Source organism: Acipenser ruthenus, chromosome 16, assembly GCF_902713425.1.
Source record: "Acipenser ruthenus chromosome 16, fAciRut3.2 maternal haplotype, whole genome shotgun sequence".
In the NCBI taxonomy this organism is placed as follows: domain Eukaryota; kingdom Metazoa; phylum Chordata; class Actinopteri; order Acipenseriformes; family Acipenseridae; genus Acipenser; species Acipenser ruthenus.
The window spans coordinates 608,404-631,614 of record NC_081204.1 but is presented as its reverse complement, the minus strand read 5'-3'; the positions used below and the strand labels follow the sequence as shown (position 1 = coordinate 631,614).

General features: G+C 45.1%; 1 protein-coding gene across 1 annotated transcript in view; it reads right to left on the bottom strand.

The window, feature by feature from the left end:
• dnah1 (dynein, axonemal, heavy chain 1) overlaps nt 1–23,211 on the bottom strand; it is a 50,086-nt gene that overhangs the window by 14,946 nt on the left and 11,929 nt on the right. Inside the window, exons 17-55 of the mRNA XM_058988243.1 lie at nt 22,948–23,089; nt 22,269–22,424; nt 21,229–21,427; nt 20,214–20,467; nt 19,663–19,875; nt 19,126–19,290; nt 18,857–18,978; nt 18,325–18,430; nt 17,822–18,001; nt 17,387–17,527; nt 17,121–17,284; nt 16,580–16,693; nt 15,959–16,147; nt 15,349–15,454; nt 15,015–15,128; nt 14,624–14,773; nt 14,134–14,220; nt 13,790–13,976; nt 13,479–13,570; nt 13,064–13,218; nt 12,512–12,689; nt 12,008–12,202; nt 11,495–11,614; nt 10,802–10,960; nt 10,221–10,328; nt 8,540–8,680; nt 8,105–8,265; nt 7,778–7,935; nt 7,206–7,379; nt 6,053–6,228; nt 5,313–5,543; nt 4,713–4,909; nt 4,430–4,565; nt 3,878–4,086; nt 3,318–3,489; nt 2,533–2,724; nt 1,916–2,026; nt 1,060–1,245; nt 400–591 (exon numbers count right to left, since the gene is read on the bottom strand). Coding sequence (XP_058844226.1) covers nt 400–591; nt 1,060–1,245; nt 1,916–2,026; nt 2,533–2,724; nt 3,318–3,489; nt 3,878–4,086; nt 4,430–4,565; nt 4,713–4,909; nt 5,313–5,543; nt 6,053–6,228; nt 7,206–7,379; nt 7,778–7,935; nt 8,105–8,265; nt 8,540–8,680; nt 10,221–10,328; nt 10,802–10,960; nt 11,495–11,614; nt 12,008–12,202; nt 12,512–12,689; nt 13,064–13,218; nt 13,479–13,570; nt 13,790–13,976; nt 14,134–14,220; nt 14,624–14,773; nt 15,015–15,128; nt 15,349–15,454; nt 15,959–16,147; nt 16,580–16,693; nt 17,121–17,284; nt 17,387–17,527; nt 17,822–18,001; nt 18,325–18,430; nt 18,857–18,978; nt 19,126–19,290; nt 19,663–19,875; nt 20,214–20,467; nt 21,229–21,427; nt 22,269–22,424; nt 22,948–23,089 — 6,232 coding nt within the window. The remainder of the gene's footprint in view (nt 1–399; nt 592–1,059; nt 1,246–1,915; nt 2,027–2,532; nt 2,725–3,317; nt 3,490–3,877; nt 4,087–4,429; nt 4,566–4,712; nt 4,910–5,312; nt 5,544–6,052; nt 6,229–7,205; nt 7,380–7,777; nt 7,936–8,104; nt 8,266–8,539; nt 8,681–10,220; nt 10,329–10,801; nt 10,961–11,494; nt 11,615–12,007; nt 12,203–12,511; nt 12,690–13,063; nt 13,219–13,478; nt 13,571–13,789; nt 13,977–14,133; nt 14,221–14,623; nt 14,774–15,014; nt 15,129–15,348; nt 15,455–15,958; nt 16,148–16,579; nt 16,694–17,120; nt 17,285–17,386; nt 17,528–17,821; nt 18,002–18,324; nt 18,431–18,856; nt 18,979–19,125; nt 19,291–19,662; nt 19,876–20,213; nt 20,468–21,228; nt 21,428–22,268; nt 22,425–22,947; nt 23,090–23,211) is intronic.

The window sequence follows — 23,211 nt, the reverse complement described above, 5'->3', positions numbered from 1 at the left end:
ATGTGTTCTTCCAGTACAGGTGTTGTTTAATACAGGATTCACTGTGCTTACATCACACACACACACACACGCATCAGCAATCGGTAATAGCAACAGCAGTAAATACGTGCTGATAAAGTGAGACCAAGCGGAGAAAAATACACAGTAACAAACATTCACTTCTTATTGCTGCCCATTGTAAGATTTAAGAAATCGTTTCATTGCATGAATAATAAAACTCTTTTACGGCTATCAGTAGGCATTTCATTATCATCCAAGTTGCTTCAGTAGAACAGGCTATCTAATAACTAACACTATATAATGATACCTCTTGTGCACGGTTGTTTCTGAACAGCACACAAGCACAGCTGAAGTATATAGTCTAGTATTACTCTCCTAGAGCCTATTGGAGGACAGTACCTTATCAAACTTAAAAAGACCTTCCAGAAACTTCCCGGGGTCCTGCAGAAGACCCTTGCCCGGCTCCCAGTAGTCGTCCACCTTAGTGCCGGGTTTCTCTCCGGCGATCTTCTTGGGCTTGACCCCCTTCATGATGCAGACGGCTTCGATGACCAGCTTCACACCCTGCGGGGGGCGCTGCATCGCTCGAACCTGGAGAGAGGGAGAGAGAGAGAGAGAGAGAGGGAGAGAGAGAGCGAGAGAGAGAGAGAGCGAGAGAGAGAGAGAGACTGAGAACGCTGTCAGCACCAGCAGGCATCAGGGAAAAGGGACTCAAAGGGTGTTTATATAGTGTGTTTATTCACAATTTATTCTACAGCAACTCTTCCATGTGAGCGGCCTGGGAATTTGTACAAATACAGTGCTACTTTATTACATGGAACAGGTTATAAGGTGGTTAGTCATGGCTCCCTTTTGCCCTAATAATCTCATTACACTAGCACTTTACTTCTAATTACAAGGTAGAACACAAACAGCAGGGCCTCTTTGCAATGGCTTATGACTACAGCGTTATGAATTGGGAGCACTGTGGTTAGAACTGTTTGTTCATAGAAGACAAAGAGCAGGCCCTCAGAAACCAGTGAAGGTGCTGCTTAACGTCTGCAATGAGAAGGGCAGTACCTCGATCACGTCATTCTTGTTGAGTGATTTGAGGCTGGCAAGCGCAGCATCTAGCGCGGGCAGGGCTTCGTCCAGGTCCTTCTGAGCGTCGTCTGCAATCGCCTGCGCTATCTGAGCCTTCTCCAAAGCCTTGGCCTCCTCCTCCTGCACGGACGCTCGCGTGTCCTCAGCAACCACAGTGTCCACCTGAGAACGAGCGTGACACAGCCATGACAGGAGGAACACTACAGAAAGAGATCTCAGCAACCACAGTGTCCACCTGAGAACGAGCGTGACACCGCCATTACAGGAACACTACAGAAAGAGATCTCAGCAACCACAGTGTCCACCTGAGAACGAGCGTGACACAGCCATTACAGGAGGAACACTACAGAAAGAGATCTCAGCAACCACAGTGTCCACCTGAGAACGAGCGTGACACAGCCATTACAGGAACACTACAGAAAGAGATCTCAGCAACCACAGTGTCCACCTGAGAACGAGCGTGACACAGCCATTACAGGAACACTACAGAAAGAGATCTCAGCAACCACAGTGTCCAAAACTGAAATCAGTGGATTCGTGGAGGGCCCTTACGAACAATTTACTGTCAACATGTCCTGGAATGAACCAAACTGGTGCATTATCAAATCATGAAATATCAAGTGAGCACAGTATTTACTTACTTATTTACAAAATATTACGGCTACAAATTGCTTCTGAAAATGCTTATTGCAGGGAAGGGAGGTGGGGAAGCATATTAGCATTGCCCAGAGCACTGAAGCCCATATGTGAAGTGCTGTGAAATGAAGCCTATGCTTACAGAATGCCAGATATTAGCCATGGCATGGTTTAGCAGAGACTGTCCTGACAGTACCTTGATTTTTTCCATGGTCACTATGGTGTCTTTGGCAGCCTCTTCCAGTAGCGGTCCCATCTCTTCCAGCTCCTCCTGCATTTTTGCCACATCTTCCGCAGTGCGCAGCAACTGTGAAAGTGGACAGACGACTGATCTATTTTATTTCCTTTACATATGTTTAGCGCGAGATAATCTTTTCTCATTTCAATGGCAATGCATTTCTGTCTTCTGGGACACTGAAAAGCGTGATCAAAGCAGTAAAAATACATGGCACTATTCAGTACAGCAGCGCGTCACACTACACTGCCCGTTACCCTCACCTTATCCAATCCAGCTCCATTCAGTACAGCAGCGCGTCACACTACACTGCCCGTTACCCTCACCTTATCCAATCCAGCTCCATTCAGTACAGCAGCGCGTCACACTACACTGCCCGTTACCCTCACCTTATCCAATCCAGCTCCATTCAGTACAGCAGCGCGTCACACTACACTGCCCGTTACCCTCACCTTATCCAGTCCGGCTCCATTCAGTACAGCAGCGTGTCACACTACACTGCCCGTTACCCTCACCTTATCCAATCCGGCTCCATTCAGTACAGCAGCGCGTCACACTACACTGCCCGTTACCCTCACCTTATCCAGTCCGGTCTTCATGCGCTGCTTGGCGCTCTTCAGTTCGCTCTTCTTCATCCCGATGAGCTTGGAGAAGATGCTGAGCAGCTCCAGGTAGCTCTTGGGCGTGATGTAATTGTGTCTCGACAGCTCGGTTAAATATTGTTTGCTTTTTCTGGCAACCATCTGGTGAATTTCCACGCACATGTGGATCTGAATAGAATAATAAAAAAACAACAATAATAATAAAGATTTTACATAAAAATCTAAATTGCACAGAAGCAAGCCGTGTGTGAAAGGTACATTATAGTGAGTTGCCAACTATCCCACATTGCAACTGCAAAATGCATGATCAAAGAACACCAGAAAACAACTACTGAACTGCCTACAGGCAGTGGGAAGCAAGCGGTGACTGACAGAGGAGCAACAGCACTATGAGGACTGTGACATCTGACAGGCGTCAAGCAATAGGCACAAACACTGAATGCAGGTTATAAGAAAGCTGCCCAGAACACTGCGTAAAGAGCTGAGGGGATAACCATACAGCTTCGAGGTTCACCAGGACAGGTTCAGGCTGCTTATCTAACTTATCAATACATTCTGGTGTAGTCCTGCATCTAATAAAGCAAAGAGACAACCAAAAGGTACCTGAATGCAAAACCTGAACTGTCCCAAACTGGTGAACATGGAGACATGGATTTTCTGACACACATCTGTCATCCTAATGAAGTTGCCACACCCTTTGAATAGTACAGATATTCATAAGAGCATTTCCCTATGTGAATTTGAACCCGGGTTCCACTCACCAGTCCCTCAGTAACCGCCGGGCTGGACTCGAGCGCGGGGATTTCCTGCAGGACTGAAGACGCCACGGATTCCAGAGCCTCCGAGGGCCACTCGTTGAACCAGTCGATGGTGCAGCAGGTGACGAGAGACGGGAACTGCCGCAGGCGAGCGCGGAACACCTCTCCAATCGGGCTGCGGGGAAATAGGAATTCTATTGCTCATGTGCCTTACTTCCTTAAATCCTTAAAGTTTCTATAATCCTTAAAGCTTCCCATGGTAAACGCTTAGCAAAGAGCCATAAAGCAGAGTGAAAGCATGGCATAGGTAAGAGGTAAGATAAAATAAAAAAAAAACATGGGGAAAGCATGGGGGGAAAACATTAGTGTGCAAAATTACTGTGCTAAACTTTATAAAGGAAAGCCAGACAGTTATTCTGGGCAGATTTGCAATGAAAAGCCCAGGGCAGTGTCGCTCAGTCCCCCTTGCACAGCACAGTGTGAGTGTCTCAGCCTCATGCACAGCACAGTGTGAGTGTCTCAGCCTCATGCACAGCACAGTGTGAGTGTCTCAGCCCCCTTACCTCATGCACAGTACGGTGTGGATGTTGCTGCGCACTCGCTTGATGTACGCAGCCAGCAGGTTGGACTTGGTGGGCTGCTGACCCAGATCCTGGACTATGGGCTTCATCGCAGCCATGATCTGATCCTGCTCGTCCAGAGCGTACAGGTTGGGGACATCCCCTGAGTTCAAAATGTTGTTGATGTCCTCCAGGAACGATTCGTTTTTTATCTGGGAGGACGAAGGGAGGTTGGGAATGAAACAGAAAGGGGGGGAGGGGTTGATGAGTGCAGTGGGATACAAATCAACAACAACAGCGGGATAGATTGTCAAAGATATTTACCCGAAATTCTGAAATGAGTAAATGAATAGCAAGCTTCAGTACCAGCTCTCAGTCAAGACACTTTTACTGAGATATGCTCCCCTGTATTACTGTAATAAAAAATACTGCACTGGGAAAAAACATTACCTAGTAGACAAATGCTGTACCTGTTACATACTGCCTGTATGTGTTTAGCTATTCCAGGACAGAATTTACTTTAGACGTAATTAATCTATGAGCATAATTCTGCACCTGTGTGTCAACAAACAGGAAGGTGATCTGAGCATTCTGCATCCCTGCCTTCAGCATTATGCCTTTGATGTCTTCGCGCCATTCTGACATCCCGTAGTTTTTGGCCAGTTCAATCTGGAAACATTCATATTCAGCCCTAGAGAAAAGCAAAAGTTATCAAAACCGTAAGGCTTGTGATTGATCTAAAATAGGTTCCTTTAAGAGAATGCAAATGCAGAAAAAGGATCATGCTGAAGAGGCTTTAGAGCAAAGAGCTTTGAGAATGTATCCCCGCGTCTCTTACATGTGTGAAGCGAGCTTGGTGAGGGACTGCCTGCCGCTGCCCCCCACCCCCAGCAGCAGAGCGTTGCCGAGGGGCTGCCGCAGGATCCTGCTGATCCGGCACACGTGCTGAATGGCGTCCATGAACAGAACCAGCTTCATTTTCGTTGTGCTGATCTGGTTGAAATCCTCCATGTACTCCTCGATCACTCGCACAATCTGCAAAGCACCAGAGAGGAGATCATGTGTGATGTCTAGGTCTCTGTTGTGGGATACTGTAGACAGCCAAATTTACCAAACCAGAAATAATTAACTCTGCTATTTAAAGCTTGTGAGTAGTCTTTTCTTGTTAAGGTTTATAAGTGTTATTGTTTTGTTTTGTTTTTTATTATTATTCTGTCAGTCCTTTATACAAGTTGATCATAGTATAAGCATAGCAAAGTGCAATAAAGCACAGTGGAAGCTTGGTAAAGAACCAAAGGTAAGGTCAAGCATATTAAAGGGTAAACAATGGTAAATACACAGTATACCATGGGAAAAGCATGGGGGATAAAGCACAAATACTGTTTACATTTCAACTGTAAGCTAAGCGGCTGTGGTTTTGGGGACACAGTCTGCTCACCTTGTCTTTGTCTTCAATGAGCTTGTACACTTTCTTGTCGGTCCCTGGCACCATGAAGTCCCCGAACAGGACTGGTCTGCTGGGAATGACCTCCTCGAAGCTGGTTCCGAACTCCTGCATCTTGGTCCTCAGGAGCTTGTCGAACCAGCTCCTGTCCTCCTCGTTCACCAGCCGGTCCTGGAACACCCGGCAGCTCTCGTGGTACCACAGGCGCAGCAGCAGCAGCTTGTCCTGCTGACCCAAACCAGCGGTTACAGGGCTTTACCAGTTACTAAACCTGTTTGACTGTGCTTTTTCATAGTTGGGAACAGATTATAATGACAAATTCATTTGGGATCTTTTAAATACTATAATCACAGACACAGACATTGACAAAGACTTCTCATTAAAAAAGACATCTAATTTGAATGCCTTGTTTCCATTCACCAGCCGCTTTCCAGTTTCAAACAAATGGGCTCCACAAATCCGTTCTCAAAATCTTCTGGTTTCTGGTCAGTGGTAAACAAGCCACTCATTTTTATATTGGTGAGCCCATCACTCCTGTTTCCTAGAGCTCCCATGTGACTCCATGTTCACTGGGACAGTTCAGGCTTTTCAACTCACACCCCAATGCATTCTGGGACGTTTGACCTGTCTCAGGTACCTTTCTCAGCAGGACCACACTTACCAGAATGTATTGGGGTTAAAAAGCCTTAAGTGCCCCAGGTCATCCAGTGCCCCTCCTATTCCCCAGCCCGTACCGATGTGTTGGTCATGTCTGCCATCAGAATGCCCTGGAACACCTTGGACAGATCCCTCAGGTTGAAGGTGTAGTGAGATTTGGCTGGGGTGGGGAGCAGCTGAGCGGAGATGGTGGAGTAGACTTTAATAGTGGCGTTCACCAAGGGCTCGTTTAGGGACTGGAGCTCTGATACACCTGGAATGAACCAACAAGAAAGAAGAAAAGTGTGGAGATTTAATAACGTGAAAACAACAACAAGAAGATTACAGGCTCAAGAGTAACAAAATCCTGAGTTAACAATGTTGAGACTGGCGCTTAACTACAATGATACCACTCTACCACACTGTAACATTTTCATTTATATAGCGTCCTTCATGTACAAGCATCTCTCTCTCTCTGCCTTCATTATTTAACATCCTTATGTTAAATTATATTTTAATTTGAGGTACTGTGTGATTATTCCGCTAGTACGAGGACCCTGTGTGTGCGCTCTGAGGGCACGCTGCGAGTACGAGGACCCTGTGTGTGTGCTCTGTGGTCACGCTGCGAGTACGAGGACCCTGTGTGTGTGCTCTGTGGTCACGCTGCGAGTGCAAGGACCCTGTGTGTGTGCTCTGTGGTCACGCTGCGAGTACAAGGACCCTGTGTGTGTGCTCTGTGGTCACGCTGCGAGTACAAGGACCCTGTGTGTGTGCTCTGTGGTCACGCTGCGAGTATGAGGACCCTGTGTGTGTGCTCTGTGGTCACGCTGCGAGTACGAGGACCCTGTGTGTGTGCTCTGTGGGCACGCTGCGAGTGCAAGGACCCTGTGTGTGTGCTCTGTGGTCACGCTGCGAGTACAAGGACCCTGTGTGTGTGCTCTGTGGTCACGCTGCGAGTACGAGGACCCTGTGTGTGTGCTCTGTGGTCACGCTGCGAGTACAAGGACCCTGTGTGTGTGCTCTGTGGTCACGCTGCGAGTACAAGGACCCTGTGTGTGTGCTCTGCGAGCACGCTGTGAGTACGAGGACCATGTGTGTGTGCTCTGCGGGCACGCTGTGAGTACGAGGACCATGTGTGTGTGCTCTGCGGGCACGCTGCGAGTACGAGGACCCTGTGTGTGTGCTCTGTGGGCACGCTGTGAGTACGAGGACCCTGTGTGTGTGCTCTGCGGGCATGTTTTCTTGACTCACCCATCCAGCTCCCCAGGATGGTGGAGAAGATCTTCAGTTTGCTGCTGTCCTCCATCTCCGTGAAGGAGAGGTAGTTGAAGTGACGGCTGAAGCGGCTGGTGATGGGGTTCCTCCCCCCACCAGGGGGGCCCATGGCACACGCAAAGTTAATATCCACCAGCTGCTTGAAGGTTCCTGCAAAATCAAAGTGTGAGACTGGAAGCCTCCACCCTCCCTGCACTGTGTGTGTGCGCTGAGTCAAACAGTCCCATTGAAAGTGGGCTGCTTCTCTATGAGTTTCTTGTTTGAAAACTGGTTCTGGATATCATGTAAATATATCCCTGTTCGACTTTGATGTGAAAGAGCTGTATAACTGCATAAAAGTCATTTTGCAGATTTCCCAAGCATTTACCACTTGGTTTGCCTTTTTTTTAAATATCCTTCACCATATATGCTGGTCTTTACAATGCTTGCCTATGCTTCACCTTGCTTTGACTTTGCTGTGCTTTTACTGTGGGACACTTTTATAAGGGGACTCTCTGCGGGAGTGCCCAGCCCAGCCCTGCCCGGTCCGGTCCGGCTGGCATGCTTACCGATCTGTTTCCTGTCGTACCAGCCCCGGTGGTCCATCCACTGCCGCAGGAGCTCGATCGGGGGTTGGGCTCCGTACGTCTCCAGCGCTGGCATGTTCAAGTCATCGATGAAGAAAATGAAATACTTCCCCAGAGGGGGGCCAAAGACACCTTTGCGCCTAGAAACAGAGCCATGTAATACAGTAAGAAACTTCATGCATTCAATGAAGACATTGTAGTCAAACTGTTATCAGTGTTTGTCACTTTAAAGTGTTTTCATAGTTATACATGAGGTACCAAGGCTGTGGTTCGGCTGTATATTTAATGTCATGTTAAACACAGACAGACCTCTTGTCCAGCTTGCTGTCGATGAAGTCCTGTGTCTGATTGGCGGAGGTCCGGGCTGAGAACATCAGGAAATGGGTCACGTATTCCTGCGGCATGTTCTTCAGCAGCTTGTCTGAAACAGTCAGGGTCTTGCCGGTACCTGTGGGTCCGATACACAGCACCTGGAGCAAGAAAAACAAGAAAGCAAGATCCCTCGTTACGAGGGTTAAAAAACACACAGGGGGCTGTTAAAAGTGATGACCCACGTGATATTATACATTGTGAGTGTGAGAGCGACACTCAGTGATATTATACATTGTGAGTGTGAGAGCGACACTCTCAGTGATATTATACATTGTGAGTGCAGATCTACACTCTCAGTGATATTAGAAGTTTAGCTGCTGCTAATGGGTTCCAGTGGGGACGTGACTTGTAATGTCCAGCATTACAACGTACAGGTTTTTTGTTCCTGAGCAGCATGTCCATCATGTAGGACATGCGGATGGTGTCCTGCGTCGGGACGATGATGTCAGAGTAGCTGGTTTCGGGGGTGATGACGACTGTGGGTGCCGACTCCATCCAGTTCACCCAGCGCACCTGAAAGCAAAGACCGGGGAGAGGAGACAGATTCTCACAACTACTTACTGCAAACATGGCTCAATTCTCAAAGCTAGTTACTCCAATTTATCATTTGCACGTTTTTTCAGAAAGGAGAAACGCACCCAATAAAGTTCACCCAAAAATAAACAAATAAAATCCACCCAAAAATAAACAAATAAGACTTTTAATTCTGGGGTTTGGATGAAGTATTAAGTTTCTTATTGGACGTTTAATTGGTGTTTCTTCCATCCAAAAAAAAAAAATGTGCTAACGAGTAAGTAGCTTTGAGAATCCAGCCCATAGTCGTTAAAATGTTTTTTTTTTTATTTTTACTTAGAAACATGTAAGTGGTCTTAAGTTATTTCTTATTTGTTTTAGAATTGTAATGGTGTTTTCTTTTTTTTTTCCTTTTAGATAAAAATCACACTAATGATGATTTGGAGTAAAAAAAATCCAGCCCTTTGTATCTAAAGCCCCTTTCACACTGGCATGCTCTACCCAGGTCAGAACCTTCCTGGGTCAGGACCCGGGGTCATGCGGGTCGGGTACGTGATTTCACACTGCTTTTGATAAAGCAGGGTTGACCTGGGTGACAGACGCAAGTCCACAATGCGTGTATCAATGCCCCGGAAGCAGCTTGTTACGGACGCTTCCATCCCGCCTTCTCTGTGTTGATTACAGCAAATGTTTCTACATCCCTGCTGTAATCTGGCTCATGCTGTGTCTCAATCAACAAAAATACGGCTAAACAGAATAAACAGAAATGTTCCTTGCGGAAGTGAAACCTTCACGCAGGCGTGGCTGTTTGTTTTTTGCATCGGCTCATGAACGGCCGTCATGCATTTTGTCTCGCGTAACCCGGGTCAAAGTGCGTCGACCCACATCCTGAGATGGGTCGCTGGGACCCGGGTACGACCCAGGTAGGAGTGCCAGTGTGAAAGGGGCTTCAGTAGAAAATGAAACTCCAATTCTATTGCATATTTGGGCAGCAGTGTGGCGTAGTGGTTAGGGCTCTGGACTCTTGACCGGATGGTTGTGGGTTCAATCCCTGGTATGGGACACTGCTGCTGTACCCTTGAGCAAGGTACTTTACCTAAATTGCTCCAGTAAAAACCCAACTGTATAAATGGGTAATTGTATGTAAAAATAATGTGATATCTTGTAACAATTGTAAGTCGCCCTGGATAAGGGCGTCTGCTAAGAAATAAATAATAATAATAATAATATTTGGATCCCATCTCTTATATTAGAAAATTGCAAAGAAACATCAAAACCACACCGAAACACTTCATCCAGGTAGAATATTACATCATCAAAAGCATTATCTGCAAGTTTACACAAAATCATTGCAACATTATGAAAGCAGGAACAGATTTCTATTACAAACGACCAGTAATGTATTTGAAACCGTGCGAGGATACCAAGGTGTTAGCCTTGGTAAAACAATGACGAGACCTGGGTTTATAAGGTGGCAGTTTACCCAGAATGCCCTCGGTCTGCAAACAGGAACAGGAGCTCTTTTTCTACCACAACTTACTTGTCTGCTTCCTCCTTCCTCATCCTCGTCATCAGCTTTGCTGCTGATTCCAGCGTCATTGAGTCTGTAGTCATGAACCTGGCCTTCATCTGGGAAACACAGCATGATCTGCAGCAGGATGAACACAGAAAACGTATTGAAGATCTGATCATCAACGTGTGGACTTGGTCTTATATATATTCTTGCCTGTTACCGTAGGCAAAACATGTATCATTCATGTGGATTTAAGCCACAGCACTGTTGGCAATTTAAATGTAGGTTGCAGTTCAAAATATTGTATTGAATATTTTTATTGCTGTAATTGGTGCTGTCTGTTTTGCAATGCTCATTATATGTGTTGCATAATGCTTATGATGCTTTACTGTATTCATTTTCTGTTGAAGAATCTCCAGGTTTTACCTGGTTAATGAATTCATATAATGATATTATACATAAATAACTAATAGCGGGACCGTGCACTGCTGCAGTGAAATACAGTACCCCCTAACTGCGGCTCATACACTAATTGATTCAATGGCAGGAGTGTAAACCTGTGTGTTAAAAACCCTGGAGTGCCGAGTTGCTTTCAGGGATTCACCCACCCCCTCCTCCTTCATCTTGTCTCTCAGCCACTTGCTGAACCCCACATTGCTGTTGGCGTCTCCAGTAGCCCCCACACTCCACACCAGAGAGAAGATGACCCAGGGTTCGATCAGCTCTGAAATGCGGGACAGCTTCTCCTGGGGCAGCCCCTTCTCCCCCTGGAGGAAGCAAGAAAGAAACACATGATAGACCAGTGCCATGGATTGTGACTGAACCCTCTGCAGAGTTTATAGAAACACATGATAGACCAGTGCCATGGATTGTGAGTGAACCCTCTGCAGAGTTTATAGAAACACATGATAGACCAGTGCCATGGATTGTGAGTGAACCCTCTGCAGAGTTTATAGAAACACATGATAGACCAGTGCCATGGATTGTGAGTGAACCCTCTGCAGAGTTTATAGAAACACATGATAGACCAATGCCATGGATTGTGAGTGAACTCTCTGCAGAGTTTATAGAAACACATGATAGACCAATGCCATGGATTGTGAGTGAACCCTCTGCAGAGTTTATAGAAACACATGATAGACCAGTGCCATGGATTGTGACTGAACCCTCTGCAGAGTTTATAGAAACACATGATAGACCAGTGCCATGGATTGTGAGTGAACCCTCTGCAGAGTTTATAATCATTTTTTCTTCCGAACATTGCAGCATGCTCTCTCCTGCAACAATGCTGGTGCCCTTACCTCCTTTGGAACAAAGGGTTGAAAGAAACAGTCCAGGATTCTGAGCATGCTGCAGACCAGGTTACTGTCTGTTGAGGCGATCACCTCCTTCACCGACTTACGTACAAAAGCAATGGAGTCCTAATGAACCAAAAAAGAATTACTTTGCATTCTGGTTCCAATTCCGTAAAAAAAAAAAAAAAAAAAAAAAAAAAAAACAGAAATGTATTCTATTATACAATTGTAATTGGAGTATTCTAGTATTCTATAGTAGGAGCCAAAACACTATGCAGTAGTTTGCTGTACGCTATACTATTATAGACTGGATCTGTTCTGTAGTAAAAACGTAATGAATCAACACATCACTCTCAAATGGAAATGATTCACTTGGTGTGCTGGAAGGTAGTAGAAGAAATGTACGTTATCAGCCTTGTATTCGTATGATTTTGTACTGTCCTATGCTCATCGTGTCATCGTCTGCCCCACTATACCGGGTGAACACGAGAACTGCCTTATTTTGAAATGCTCTGGTACCTGCAGGAACTTGTCAAACAGATCTATGAACTGCTGGGTGAAGGGCTGCATGATCTCTGGGATGGTCCTCAGCCAGCACTCGGTGAAGGGCTTCAGTCCCAGTATGCTGGGCTCCAGGTAAACCATCCCACAGCGCGACACTGTCGCTGGAGACGCCACGGCCAGGTCCTGCACCTCGAACATCATCGTCATCACCTGGAAACGCAGGAGAGACACTGCCATCGTCTGAACTCACTGGCATTAAGATTACTGTTATAGGACACTGCAGGTTCTGACTGTGGGTAGTGTCAACACTGCTACCTGGAGGGGTTTGATACTTTAGACTTCTGCGTCTACCATTTAAGGCACTTTGGTGAGCCTGCTGCCAGTGTAATTACTGAGTTACTGCATGTGTAATAATGAATCGTTTTCAGCAGCAGCGCATGTATTTCAATATATATATATATATATATATATATATATATATATATATATATATATATATATATATGTTTTAATATTTACATCTGTAAGCTTGATGATTTCTCCCGAGCTCAGACACAGCTTCTTGTTGTCATCCAGCACGGTGTTCATGTTCTCAATCCAAACTGCATCAACTGGCCCGTCAAACATGTACCATTTCTTGTCAGAGTCGCTGGCTGAAGCCCCCCCTCGGATCAGGGAAGACAGTATCCCATCAGTCCTTGGGAATGAGAGAAAAGGAATTGCTTGATTAGACACAGCAGCTCCGTTGCACACCAAGCAAAACACCAAGGGTCCAAGAGTGACACCCGTCACTGAATTAAACAAAAACATCAGACTAACAATGAATTCAATTATGGTACTATCCGCTAACGTCCGCCACACACCCTTATAAAAGTTGACCACTGTATTTGCGTAAGGTATTTTTGCAGGTATGCTATGCATTTCCCATTGTTTATTTATGTGCTTTACCATACCTCGCGATTCTACCTTTCTACCTGTAGAAAGCATATAATCAAGACTGTTTCACATCCAAAGGCTAATACAATAGTGGGTTGTAGAAAGGCTGGAGTCACATGCTTTTTTTGTTCTTACCACTCGTGAGTTAGCAAGTCGAACTCCCCGTACAGCTGCCCCATGGTGATAGACTTGGGGTTCAGAATGGAGGTATAGACAGCTTCATACGTTCCTCCACTGACTGACGGCTGCCCTTTCAGAGCTGTCAGTGCTGCTCCGAGCACTTCGTAGCACTAAACAAGACATTGGATATTAACAGGAATAACATATGTTCAATACCAGAGGCAATAATGTGCAGTGCCTTGTATAGAAATATAAAAATAGGACAGGTATATAGGAGAAATTGTCCTCTTATTTGAAATGCAGGAGTGCCCTCTAGTCCTTCACCAGTATAGTCCCTTCATATGAGCTTTTCCAGATCCAGTTTCCGTTTCTGGAGCAGTTCAGGAAAAAATGTTGTAATGTTTTAAAAACGAATAATTCCGAGCCATACCTTTGTTTTACCAGATCCAGTGGGGCCGACCAGCATCAGGCCATGTCTTACAACTGTGGTTTCATACAGCTGAATACACTTAGTAATAAAACCTACACAAGGAAAAGAAAAGGGCAAACTGTCACAACGACATATAGAAATATATATATTTACAGCAGTCTTTTTATTATTATTTATTACGACACACGTTTATAATCAATGACACTTACATGTGCACCACGAAAAAATGCACATGTTCACATAACCCTTTTTTAAGATTTGAATTAGAAGCAATCAAGCTCTCTGTTTTTTTTTTTTTTTTTCAGGCTCACTGTCAACGTCTTTCAAGCATTTGCTTTTGCAGACTTTGCGGATGGACTGCTCCAGGATGCCGTAGTCGATGGCCTGCTCCTGAATCTTGGGGAAGAGATCGGAGACGATGCCGTTGAACAGTTTGAGGTCATCCTGAAGGAACTTGGGCACGTTGACGTCACGGATCGCTCGCAGGCAGATCAGCTCCTGCAAGAACGCTGGGGGTTAGCGGTTTGCAGGCAGGGGGGTTTCAAACCGGGATCACGTCATAAATGAAAAAACAAACAAACAAACAAGCAAACATCTACAAAGCAAACAAGCAAACATCTACAAAGCAAACAAGCAAACACCTACAAAGCCTCACCTCGTTCATGGTGGGGTTCTCCCTCTTTAGGTTTCCAGCCGCGGAGATCACAGTTTTCACAGCTCTCATCCCGAAGTCATAGTGATCCTGCAAAATAAAGCACAGAGTCACTGTAACGGAAGTGACTGGTACAGGGCACCCTTCTTGAAAATTACAATTCATTTGACATTCTGTATAACACTATGCAACACTTAGATCTGCTAATGAAATAATACATGCTGATTCATGTAACTAAGACAGTTATAAGTGCCATGCTTAGGGATGGAAATAAGACATACTGTAGCAGTTTGATCCATTCCTGGTTTTACTATGTTTAATAAGACACACCTGAGCTTGTTACCTATACACTGTGGCTAATCAAGCTCGTAGTAAAACCTGGAATGGGTGGAACTGCTGTGCCATAGGAGTCTTATTTCATGCTGGTTATACAGTGAATTGCCTCATATTTCCTTGTATGTTATATCATGTTGTAACACCCTACAGTGCGAACCTGGGAGCTCAGCTGCTCAGACGACAGTTTGAAAGTGGTTGTTATTTTCTTGGACAGAACTTTGGCATTGTTGAACCCAAAAGAGTACAGGGAGATTTCCGCGATCATAGCGTAGTCGGGGACCATCATAGCCACTGGACGGAACAACGCCTAGAACAAAACATTTTTAAAAAAATCGTAGACAGTTATACAGCTACTGTTAATTACTACAGTGCCAGGTTAATATAAAACACTGCCATGGAAACCTATCCTTCATTACAAGTTTTACACGTGTCAGATGTGTTACTCATAGTTGAGGTTTAGAGACCTTGATTAAAAGAAAATATACAAATGTAGCAGGAGATCCTTAAAGGAAGCTAGCAGAGTGAAGGGGAAAGCTGCCTTGTATTACCTTCAGGTTGTCAGGTAGCTCGGTCCTCCCAGCGTACCCGGGGTTCATGGTGATGAAGACTGCACAGGAGGCTACGAGGGGAATCTCCACCCCTTCAAACACAAACCGCTCCACCTGCGGAACAAGCAAGACCGTTCACTGCAGCCTGCTCTATAAACTATACACCTTAAACAGCCTGTTATTTTACAACAAGCGAAAAAACGGGTTTGCGCCTGAGCTGCTGAAATACTGTCAGATTAAATTCTGCAATTCCATCATTCACCGGGGGGGCCGAAAATTGACAGTGGCGTTTCAGGCACGCTGTGAGGTGACACGTGTTTTAAATCAAACTCACCCGTTGCTGCTGTGCTTTCTGAATGGTTGTGATCTGCTGTGCCACCACTGACAGGACTTCCACGTCGATCCGGTTAAACTCATCAAAACAGGCCCAGGCGCCAGAGCTGAGAAGCAGGGCAGGATCAGAGAAATCACAACGCTTACAATTAAACGAAATCCATCAAAAAGTAAGCAACTGAATGTCATCTTGCTACAGAAAAGGGCTCAAGCTAGTGACAGCGTGCGTGGATGCTATTGCTATTCTATGAAGCCGCCCTGGTACAATTATTTTTTTTCAAAATTGTATGACATTTTAGAAGAACGCTCAAACAGAAAGGGGGTGAAAGTCACCGTATTTAGATTTAGCTTGAGTTGGCTGAAGTACACTTCACTATGGTACGGGTTTACAAGCTTGACGACAAAGTTGTTGTTGCTGCAGATTCATTGACATCTCTCAAGAACCGTCAGTCAGCTGCTTGCATCCGACTGTAACTTTTCCTCTATTCTTACGTTCCTTAATGCTTCCCTCTGGAGTTCCTTTATCACTGCTGTGAGGGAACGCGGCGCTCCATTGCCTTGCATTGCTGCCGCTTCATCAAATAATCCATATTGCTGCTTGATGCTCTTACCTGGCCAGTCCTTTTAGGAACTTGCCCATGGCCATGAAGTCCAGCTGGTCCGAGCAGTTGAACACCACGGTCTGAATGGCCAGTGCTTTCCCCAGGTCTTTGGTGGTCTCTGTCTTCCCAGTGCCAGCGGGACCTGCTGGGGCCCCACCGAACCTCAGGTGCAGAGCTCCAGTCAACGTCAGGTAGCACCTGGACGAAAGAGAACCCCCGCCACGCGCAGTGCAGTAAGACGAGGACAAAACTCGTGTAGGAAACAAAGGTGTTGTTGCTAAGGTTTAAAAATGAACTGTCTTACCTCTGCCATTGTCACTGCTCCCCTTATCATTGAATGCTGCCCTGTGCATTGTGCATGTCAGTATCACTGCTAAAAAGCCTAACCCAGATTACCCATTTCCTGACTTTTTGTGGCTTCAAGCTTAAAACAACAAAGTTTTTTTTGTAATGAATTCCTGACTTTTGTGAATGGTAGTAATGCTAGTACTTGTTACCGGATGAAGATTAGAAATAACAGCTTGCATCTTTTACACTGCTGTGCGTGACACTGTAACTCCACTAGAGTATCTTTTATAATATGTGAAGCTCTTTCAAACTCTCTATCCTTGCTCCATAGCAATGCCTCACCTGTCTGTGAGGGGAGTGATGACCAGGCGACCTGAGTTTCCCAGGTACTCGTAGCCATAGAGAAATTCAGCATTCACTGCGCGGATGTATAAGTCCTCTCTGGTCCAGTAATACCTGATTTACACACACAGACAAACACATGGCAATAGCAAAACTAGCTAATACTTTTAGGTATATGTTAGTGATTTCTGTACAGTATTTTTGCAGTTTCCCCCATGCTTTCCCCATAGTTATACTATGCATTTACCATAGTTTACCCTGGTCTGCCATGTTTTTTTAATATGCATACCTTGCCAGTCTTTACAATACTTTACCTGTGCTTCACCTTGCTTTCACTGTGCTTTATAACACTTTGCTGTGCTTTTATTATAGTAAACTTTGATAAGGGAGGTCATGGTTAAACAATTTATAATAAAGGTTGCAAAGGTGGATTACAGTAAGAAGCCCTCGACTGTAGGTCAACGCACAGTTAAATACACTCTCAGCCAGCCAGACTCACCCTCTGTATGCCGCATTTCAAGAGCCATTCAGATGGTCTTACCTGAGCTGGCTGATCCATTCAAAGTCATTGACGCTCTGCACATTCTCTTCCACGAGCCTGGCTGCCACATCCTTTGCATGCACTTCAATCACGATCAGTGCAGACAGCACCGCTCTCTGCATTTTGGACAGCTTTCCTCTGACCAGCGCAACAAGGTCGTTGAGCTAGAAACAGAAGGGGACATTTCATCAACTGCATAATTGACAGTTCAGTTTCATTGACTGGGATCTATTTTTTTCTGAATGATGTATAAGAGGCGAGTGTACCTGAGTCTCGAGCACTGGGTACAGTCTGCTAGTCAGATCTCCCTTCTCCAGAGCCTCCGACACCTCTGCTGTCCAGAACGTCTGACACCCAGCAATGACCACCTGCCCAGGCCAGGACAGTACCCATTCTGTGCGAGGTTTCTGAGGAACACAATCAAAAATCAATCGTACCGTAATAAAACAGGGTCTGCTTTAAAAACAACAGCGGATCTTATGAAAGTGTCTGGCAGTAAAAGCATAGCACAGTGTGATGAAGCACATGTCAAACCAGGGCAAACTGTGGTGAATGCACAGTATAACCATGGGAAAGCACGGTATAGCTGCACAAATACTGTGCAAAAATACAGAGCAAACTTGTATAAGGGTACTATCACCTCTCTAATCTATATATGATACACTGTAACATATCTACAGTATGTAATATTCCTGCCTTACCTTGGGGTACTCCTTCAGGGATCGCTCGATGTTGTCCCGCACACTGGCCTTCATGGACTTCTCCACTTCGAGAAGCCAGTCCTCCACATTGCCCGAGGGATAGACCGGCTTGAACAGCTCCACCTCCTCCCCTTCTGCGGAGTACATGTGGGTGATCTTCAGGTCCTGCTGGAACTTCAGCTGCAGGGAGGAAACCAGAGTTAATAAAACCGAAAGCAGAGCCAGGAGGTGCCTGGGTACTGCTGCCCAAACTCCGTCAGTACGGTACAGTGCCAGCTGAAATACAACGTCATGTATTTCTGAAATGAAGACCTACTGAAAGAAACTTCAGCAAGCTCCACTGAAGGCATTGAGAAAGGAATTCTGGTGGAATCTCTACATTTAGCACTATTGAGTGTTTAATAGTTAGGGATCACTATTTAAATAAAGCCTGTCGGGATACACGCTCCAGTTGTCACCCCTCGTTTCCAACAGCGTCTCGAAGAAGAAGAAGAGCTTCTTACCCGCGCCACATTTTCGAAACATTTCCGGAGGTGGGGCTGCACAGCGGTAGGATCTTTCGTTTGGGACAAGATCTCCAGAAGCTCATCGTCTGATAGGAAGTAAAATCTAAAAAAAAGCGAGTGAAGGAAAGTTGCAATGCAACGTTACGAGCATCCAATGCTATAGATAGGACATGTTATGATCAAGACGCTGCTTATGGTTAACTATATTGTATACTTATATTGTATTTTTGAACTGCAACAAGAAACTAAGTTACGTTTCTTCATTGAAGAAGGACAGTGCTCCCCGTTTATAACGCTATAGGCAAGATCGCCACAGATAAAACACTGCAAGTTGTGTTCCACCTTATAATGAGAATTCAAGTGCTAGGGTAATGGCATTAGGGGCAAATGTGAGTTATGACCACACTGCCTTATAACCTATAAATGTATAAGTGCTGCTTTATTAGGCGAAACAGTAACTGAATCTATTGTGCTCTTTTCCAGTGTTGTACAGCTGTCTCAAGATTGCATGCTTTTTATTCTTCTTTACCTTGGGAAGGCCCCCCTCTTGGTCTCCAGGTACTCGCTCAGTCCCTTCTGCACCAGCTCAAGGAGTTTGTTACACTCTCTCAGGTTCTCCAGCAACCGCGGATCAGGGCAGAGTTCAATAATCTGCACAAAACAGCTCATTTATTGCACATCTCAGCTTCTATCTCCACTTCATTTCCAGCTCTTGGTTTCTGCATTAGTTTCGGTACCACGCTAAAGAATGCTGACAGTACCCCTGTATTGTGTAGTTCAGAGGACCCCTCCCTTTACCTGTCTGTTCTCATTGGTGTTCTTCATGATCTTCTTCCAGGTCCTCTCCATGGTCTGGTATCTCTTGCTCTCCACTGGGAGCTGCCGGTTGATGTCCTCGGAACTGAAGATGGGCTCCAGGTAGAGCCAGGAGCGCTGGCATGTCAGCCACTCCTCCAGCACATCCTGATGGGAGGGACAATGACACACTGCCTTCAGAATACACTGGAGGGGATTCACATAGCTTCCCGCAGAGTGAACGCATGGGAAAGCATGGTTAGCATTGTGAAGACCAGAGAGGTAGAGTAGAGCCTAATAATAAACATGGCAAACCATGCTTTCTGTAAATGCACAGTACAACCATGGGAGAACTGTGTAACCCTGAATACACAGCAGAACTACTGTCTTTTTAGATTTTTAAGTTCAATTGAAAAGCCTGCTCTTAATAACTTACTTTATTTTCCTCATGTTGGATTTTGGAATATATACTAAAACCAAACTCTCAAACTGAGTGTGGAGGGGGGTTGGCCGTAGTTCCTGGGAATGCTGGAAGTGTACCTGTGTGATTCTCAGTTTGCTCTCCCAGGTGCTGATCCGCCCCTCAAAGGGTTTTTTGAACGGGGAGAAGGACATGCTCTGGGTCATCACTATGTGGTCGTCCAGCAACTGGGACGCCTCGTCCGGACTCTTGAGGATAAAGGTTCCGGTCTCCTTGTAGGGTAAAACTTCGAAAACGGCCGTAGACCATTCCTTCAACATCTTGTCCAAAGCCTAGGTACAAAAGAAAAAGGTGACTGCCTTTGTTAGATTCTTTTCCTTCTTTGGAAGAATTGTGTAGTTACTGTTAAGTTTACTGGTAGGCTAAAGAGTCCACAATCATTGTAAACGTTATAAAAGTTTACAGTGGCATGCCCTAGCATAATGTAGTAAAGCATAGTAAAATGGCAAATGGCACAGTAAATACTGTAAAGCAAGGTACACTGCAAAATGACTGCAGCGTGCTCGTAACAACCTTCATATGTAAGGGTTACCAAGGCTTTAAATGTAAAAGCCAAGTTGACAATGGCTCCAGCTACTGCCTTCACTGGTGTATTGTCCTGTTCACCCACCTGCTCTATAGCATACTCCTTCCCCGCTACTTCAGCCACCTTGGCGATTGCCTCGATGTGGTCCTGCAGCTTCAGCTCCAGGCACCTGGAGAATGTGAAGTTGGCCTTGGGCTTGATGTTCATCTGGATGCTCTCTGACAGCAGCTCCCAGTGCCGGTTGCGCATGCCAGGATTTCTCAGCCCCTGGATCAACGGGATGTAGGGCCGGAACTCCTCGATCCTTCCACGGATATCCGTGGCCACGTCCTGACAAGCTGCAGACAGCAGACAGTCAGAATCACAGCACCTCCCAATTCAAGACTAGCTGTCCACAGTGACTACTCTGACCTGATGAATCCCAGAGTGCTGACGAGATGTGCGAAGGATATCCAGGTGCGGTGTGTCTCTGTCTTTTAGTATATATAGAGAGGATACTTCATGGACCGTTCATGGAATACTGTACTTATTTTTGCAAAAATGAGAATGTATAATGAATAATCCATAAGCCCCCAAAAGCGACTGAGTAAATCTGAAACAGTGTGATTCGTATTGCTGTTGTTGGATTTGAATTAATGCAAGATGAGATTTGGTACAAAGAAAATACTCAGCAGCATTGAACATGAAAAAGTTAGTCGACGCTAGATCTCTCAACACTTGTTGTATAGTAGTTTATATACACTGTGTAATGAATGTGCTCCTATTTAAAAAAATAAATAAATACATGCAAGCAGCAGATAGATCTTCCCAGCTAACAAAACTTTCTCCATACATGTTTAACTCTACATACAGTACAACGGGGCTGGAAATAAGATTCCCATTGCAAAGCAGTTGGATCCAGTCCTCGTTTTACTGTGATTTTAATAAGACACCCCTGTGTTATCTATACACTAATCAAGCTTGTAGTAAAACCTGGAATGGTTGAACCCGCTATGCAATAGGTGTCCTATTTCCATCCCTGGTACCATGTTTCACTGTACACTGAAATGCATGAATGGTCAGCCAGTTTACAGCACCTCTCGGGAGGTGAAAGCCTTACCTGGGATGTCTTTGAACAGCTTGACGCACTTGTGCATGGTCTTGAAGGACTCGCTGACGTTCTTCTCCAGCTGCTCCGGGTCGATGGTGGTGAGCGGGTCATTCATCCAGCTCTCGTGCCAGCGCAGCCAGTCCGACGTGGTGGTCCAAAGGTCCCGGAACGGTTGGAAGTCCTTGACCAGCTTTGGCAGCTTGTCATACTGGCAAAAACACATCAGGTACGTTTTAAGACACGTCCTCATTTAAACCTGTTAGCAGCAACTACACTTATAATATCACTGAAAGTAAAACTCAGCACTCAGAATGTCAATGACAAAGCATTCTCCACAACATCTTCTATGAAAACAGATTAATATCATGTTTAATCAGATTGAATGTCTTCAGATCATATGTTCTGTGGCTCCCTCTAATCAAGTTCAGAGTGTGCTTTCTCTTGCACTCTTTGCATGACTGACACAGTAAAGAGTGCGTGAGAATGAAATACACTCTCAACTTGATTAGAGGGAGCCACCAAACACTTAGAAACATACAATACTGGTCATACCGGTTCCCAAGTGGACAGTTAGAGTCTTACAATATAACTTTAAAAAGTTAAATTATAGGGTCTATAATGTGATATTTGTCACATGCACACAGTAACTATTAATCAATAAATCAATAAATCACAAATTTGCTCTTTTCATTTTTAAATGTATTGCTGGAACATGTTAACTATATAGCTGTAGTTTACTTTTTTTGTAATTATCAGATATTCCAGCTTTTATAATAGTATTCTTGCAGGTTTCCCCCATGCTTTCACATGGTTATACTATACTTACCTCAGTTTACCCCGGCGTGCCATGTTTATGCTTTTACTATGGGAAACTTTTCTAAGGGTTAGTTTACCATGGTTTCTTTTTAGCTTTACCATACCTCTCTATTCTTTACAATGCTTGCCTACGCCTCCCCATGCTGTCCCTGTGCTTGACTGCATGTCGCTGTGCTTCTACGATGGTACACTGTTCTAAGGGTGGAAGGTGAGAGAGCCTGTGCAGCACTCACGTTAGTCACAGGCATGCCGAAGAGACGCTCCCTGTTGTTGTAAAGCTGGGCCAGCTGCTGGGACTCCTTCAGCTGCTTGCTCACCCTCCTCACCTCGTTCGCAACCTCGTGAGCGCGGCTGATATCGGTGTAGGCTGAGAATCCTGCCACGAGCATCTGCAGGACCAAGAGCATTAGTATCTGCGCTGAGTCAAGCGCTCCACCACAAAAAACAGAAGTGACTTCCTTAATATTGATGGGTGACAACGAACACCCACATCACATCATACCAAAATAATGCGTGCTGAATTATAACGCGTGGTGGTCGTGGTTTATTGAGGTAGTGTGGGTAGGGTAGTGCGCAACGCTGATGATGTAAGGCACGTTATTTAATATACCATGCAGTGGTGACACTGGCCCTGTTGTATCCCAGCGTTTTGTAACAGCCTGCATCCGCCTCGTTCCAGCAACTAGTTGTAGGAGCCATTTTCAAGCAATTTTCAGCAAGTTGCTCAAATCGGAAAACGGTTCGATTTTGTTCCCTGCACTTTTTCACATTGTGAAACTTGCTTGAAAATGTAATTCCAGAGTTTGCCAGAAAGTTTGCCAGAAAGGTGTCTAAAAGTTGCCTGGTATACCGTGGCCATCTAGATTTGTAGATTGATTACAACAGAAAAAAACCAAACGAAGCTGCGCTTGCCTGCATTGTTTCCAGCTTCTCATTGAAGTTGTTCTGATCCACAGCTTGTATTTTATTAAACCTCTCCTCGTCCTCTTCGTGCTGGAGCTGAATGCTTTCTATTTGCTTATCGATTTTACCAGGCCAGCCAGCTGCAGTCCATCTTAGAGAAATACATAAATACATACATACATGAATAAACACCTCATTTAACAGCCCACATGCTTTCTAGGAGAATGCCCAAACTATCTTTAAGACTTTACTAAACATGCCGAATGTCCATAA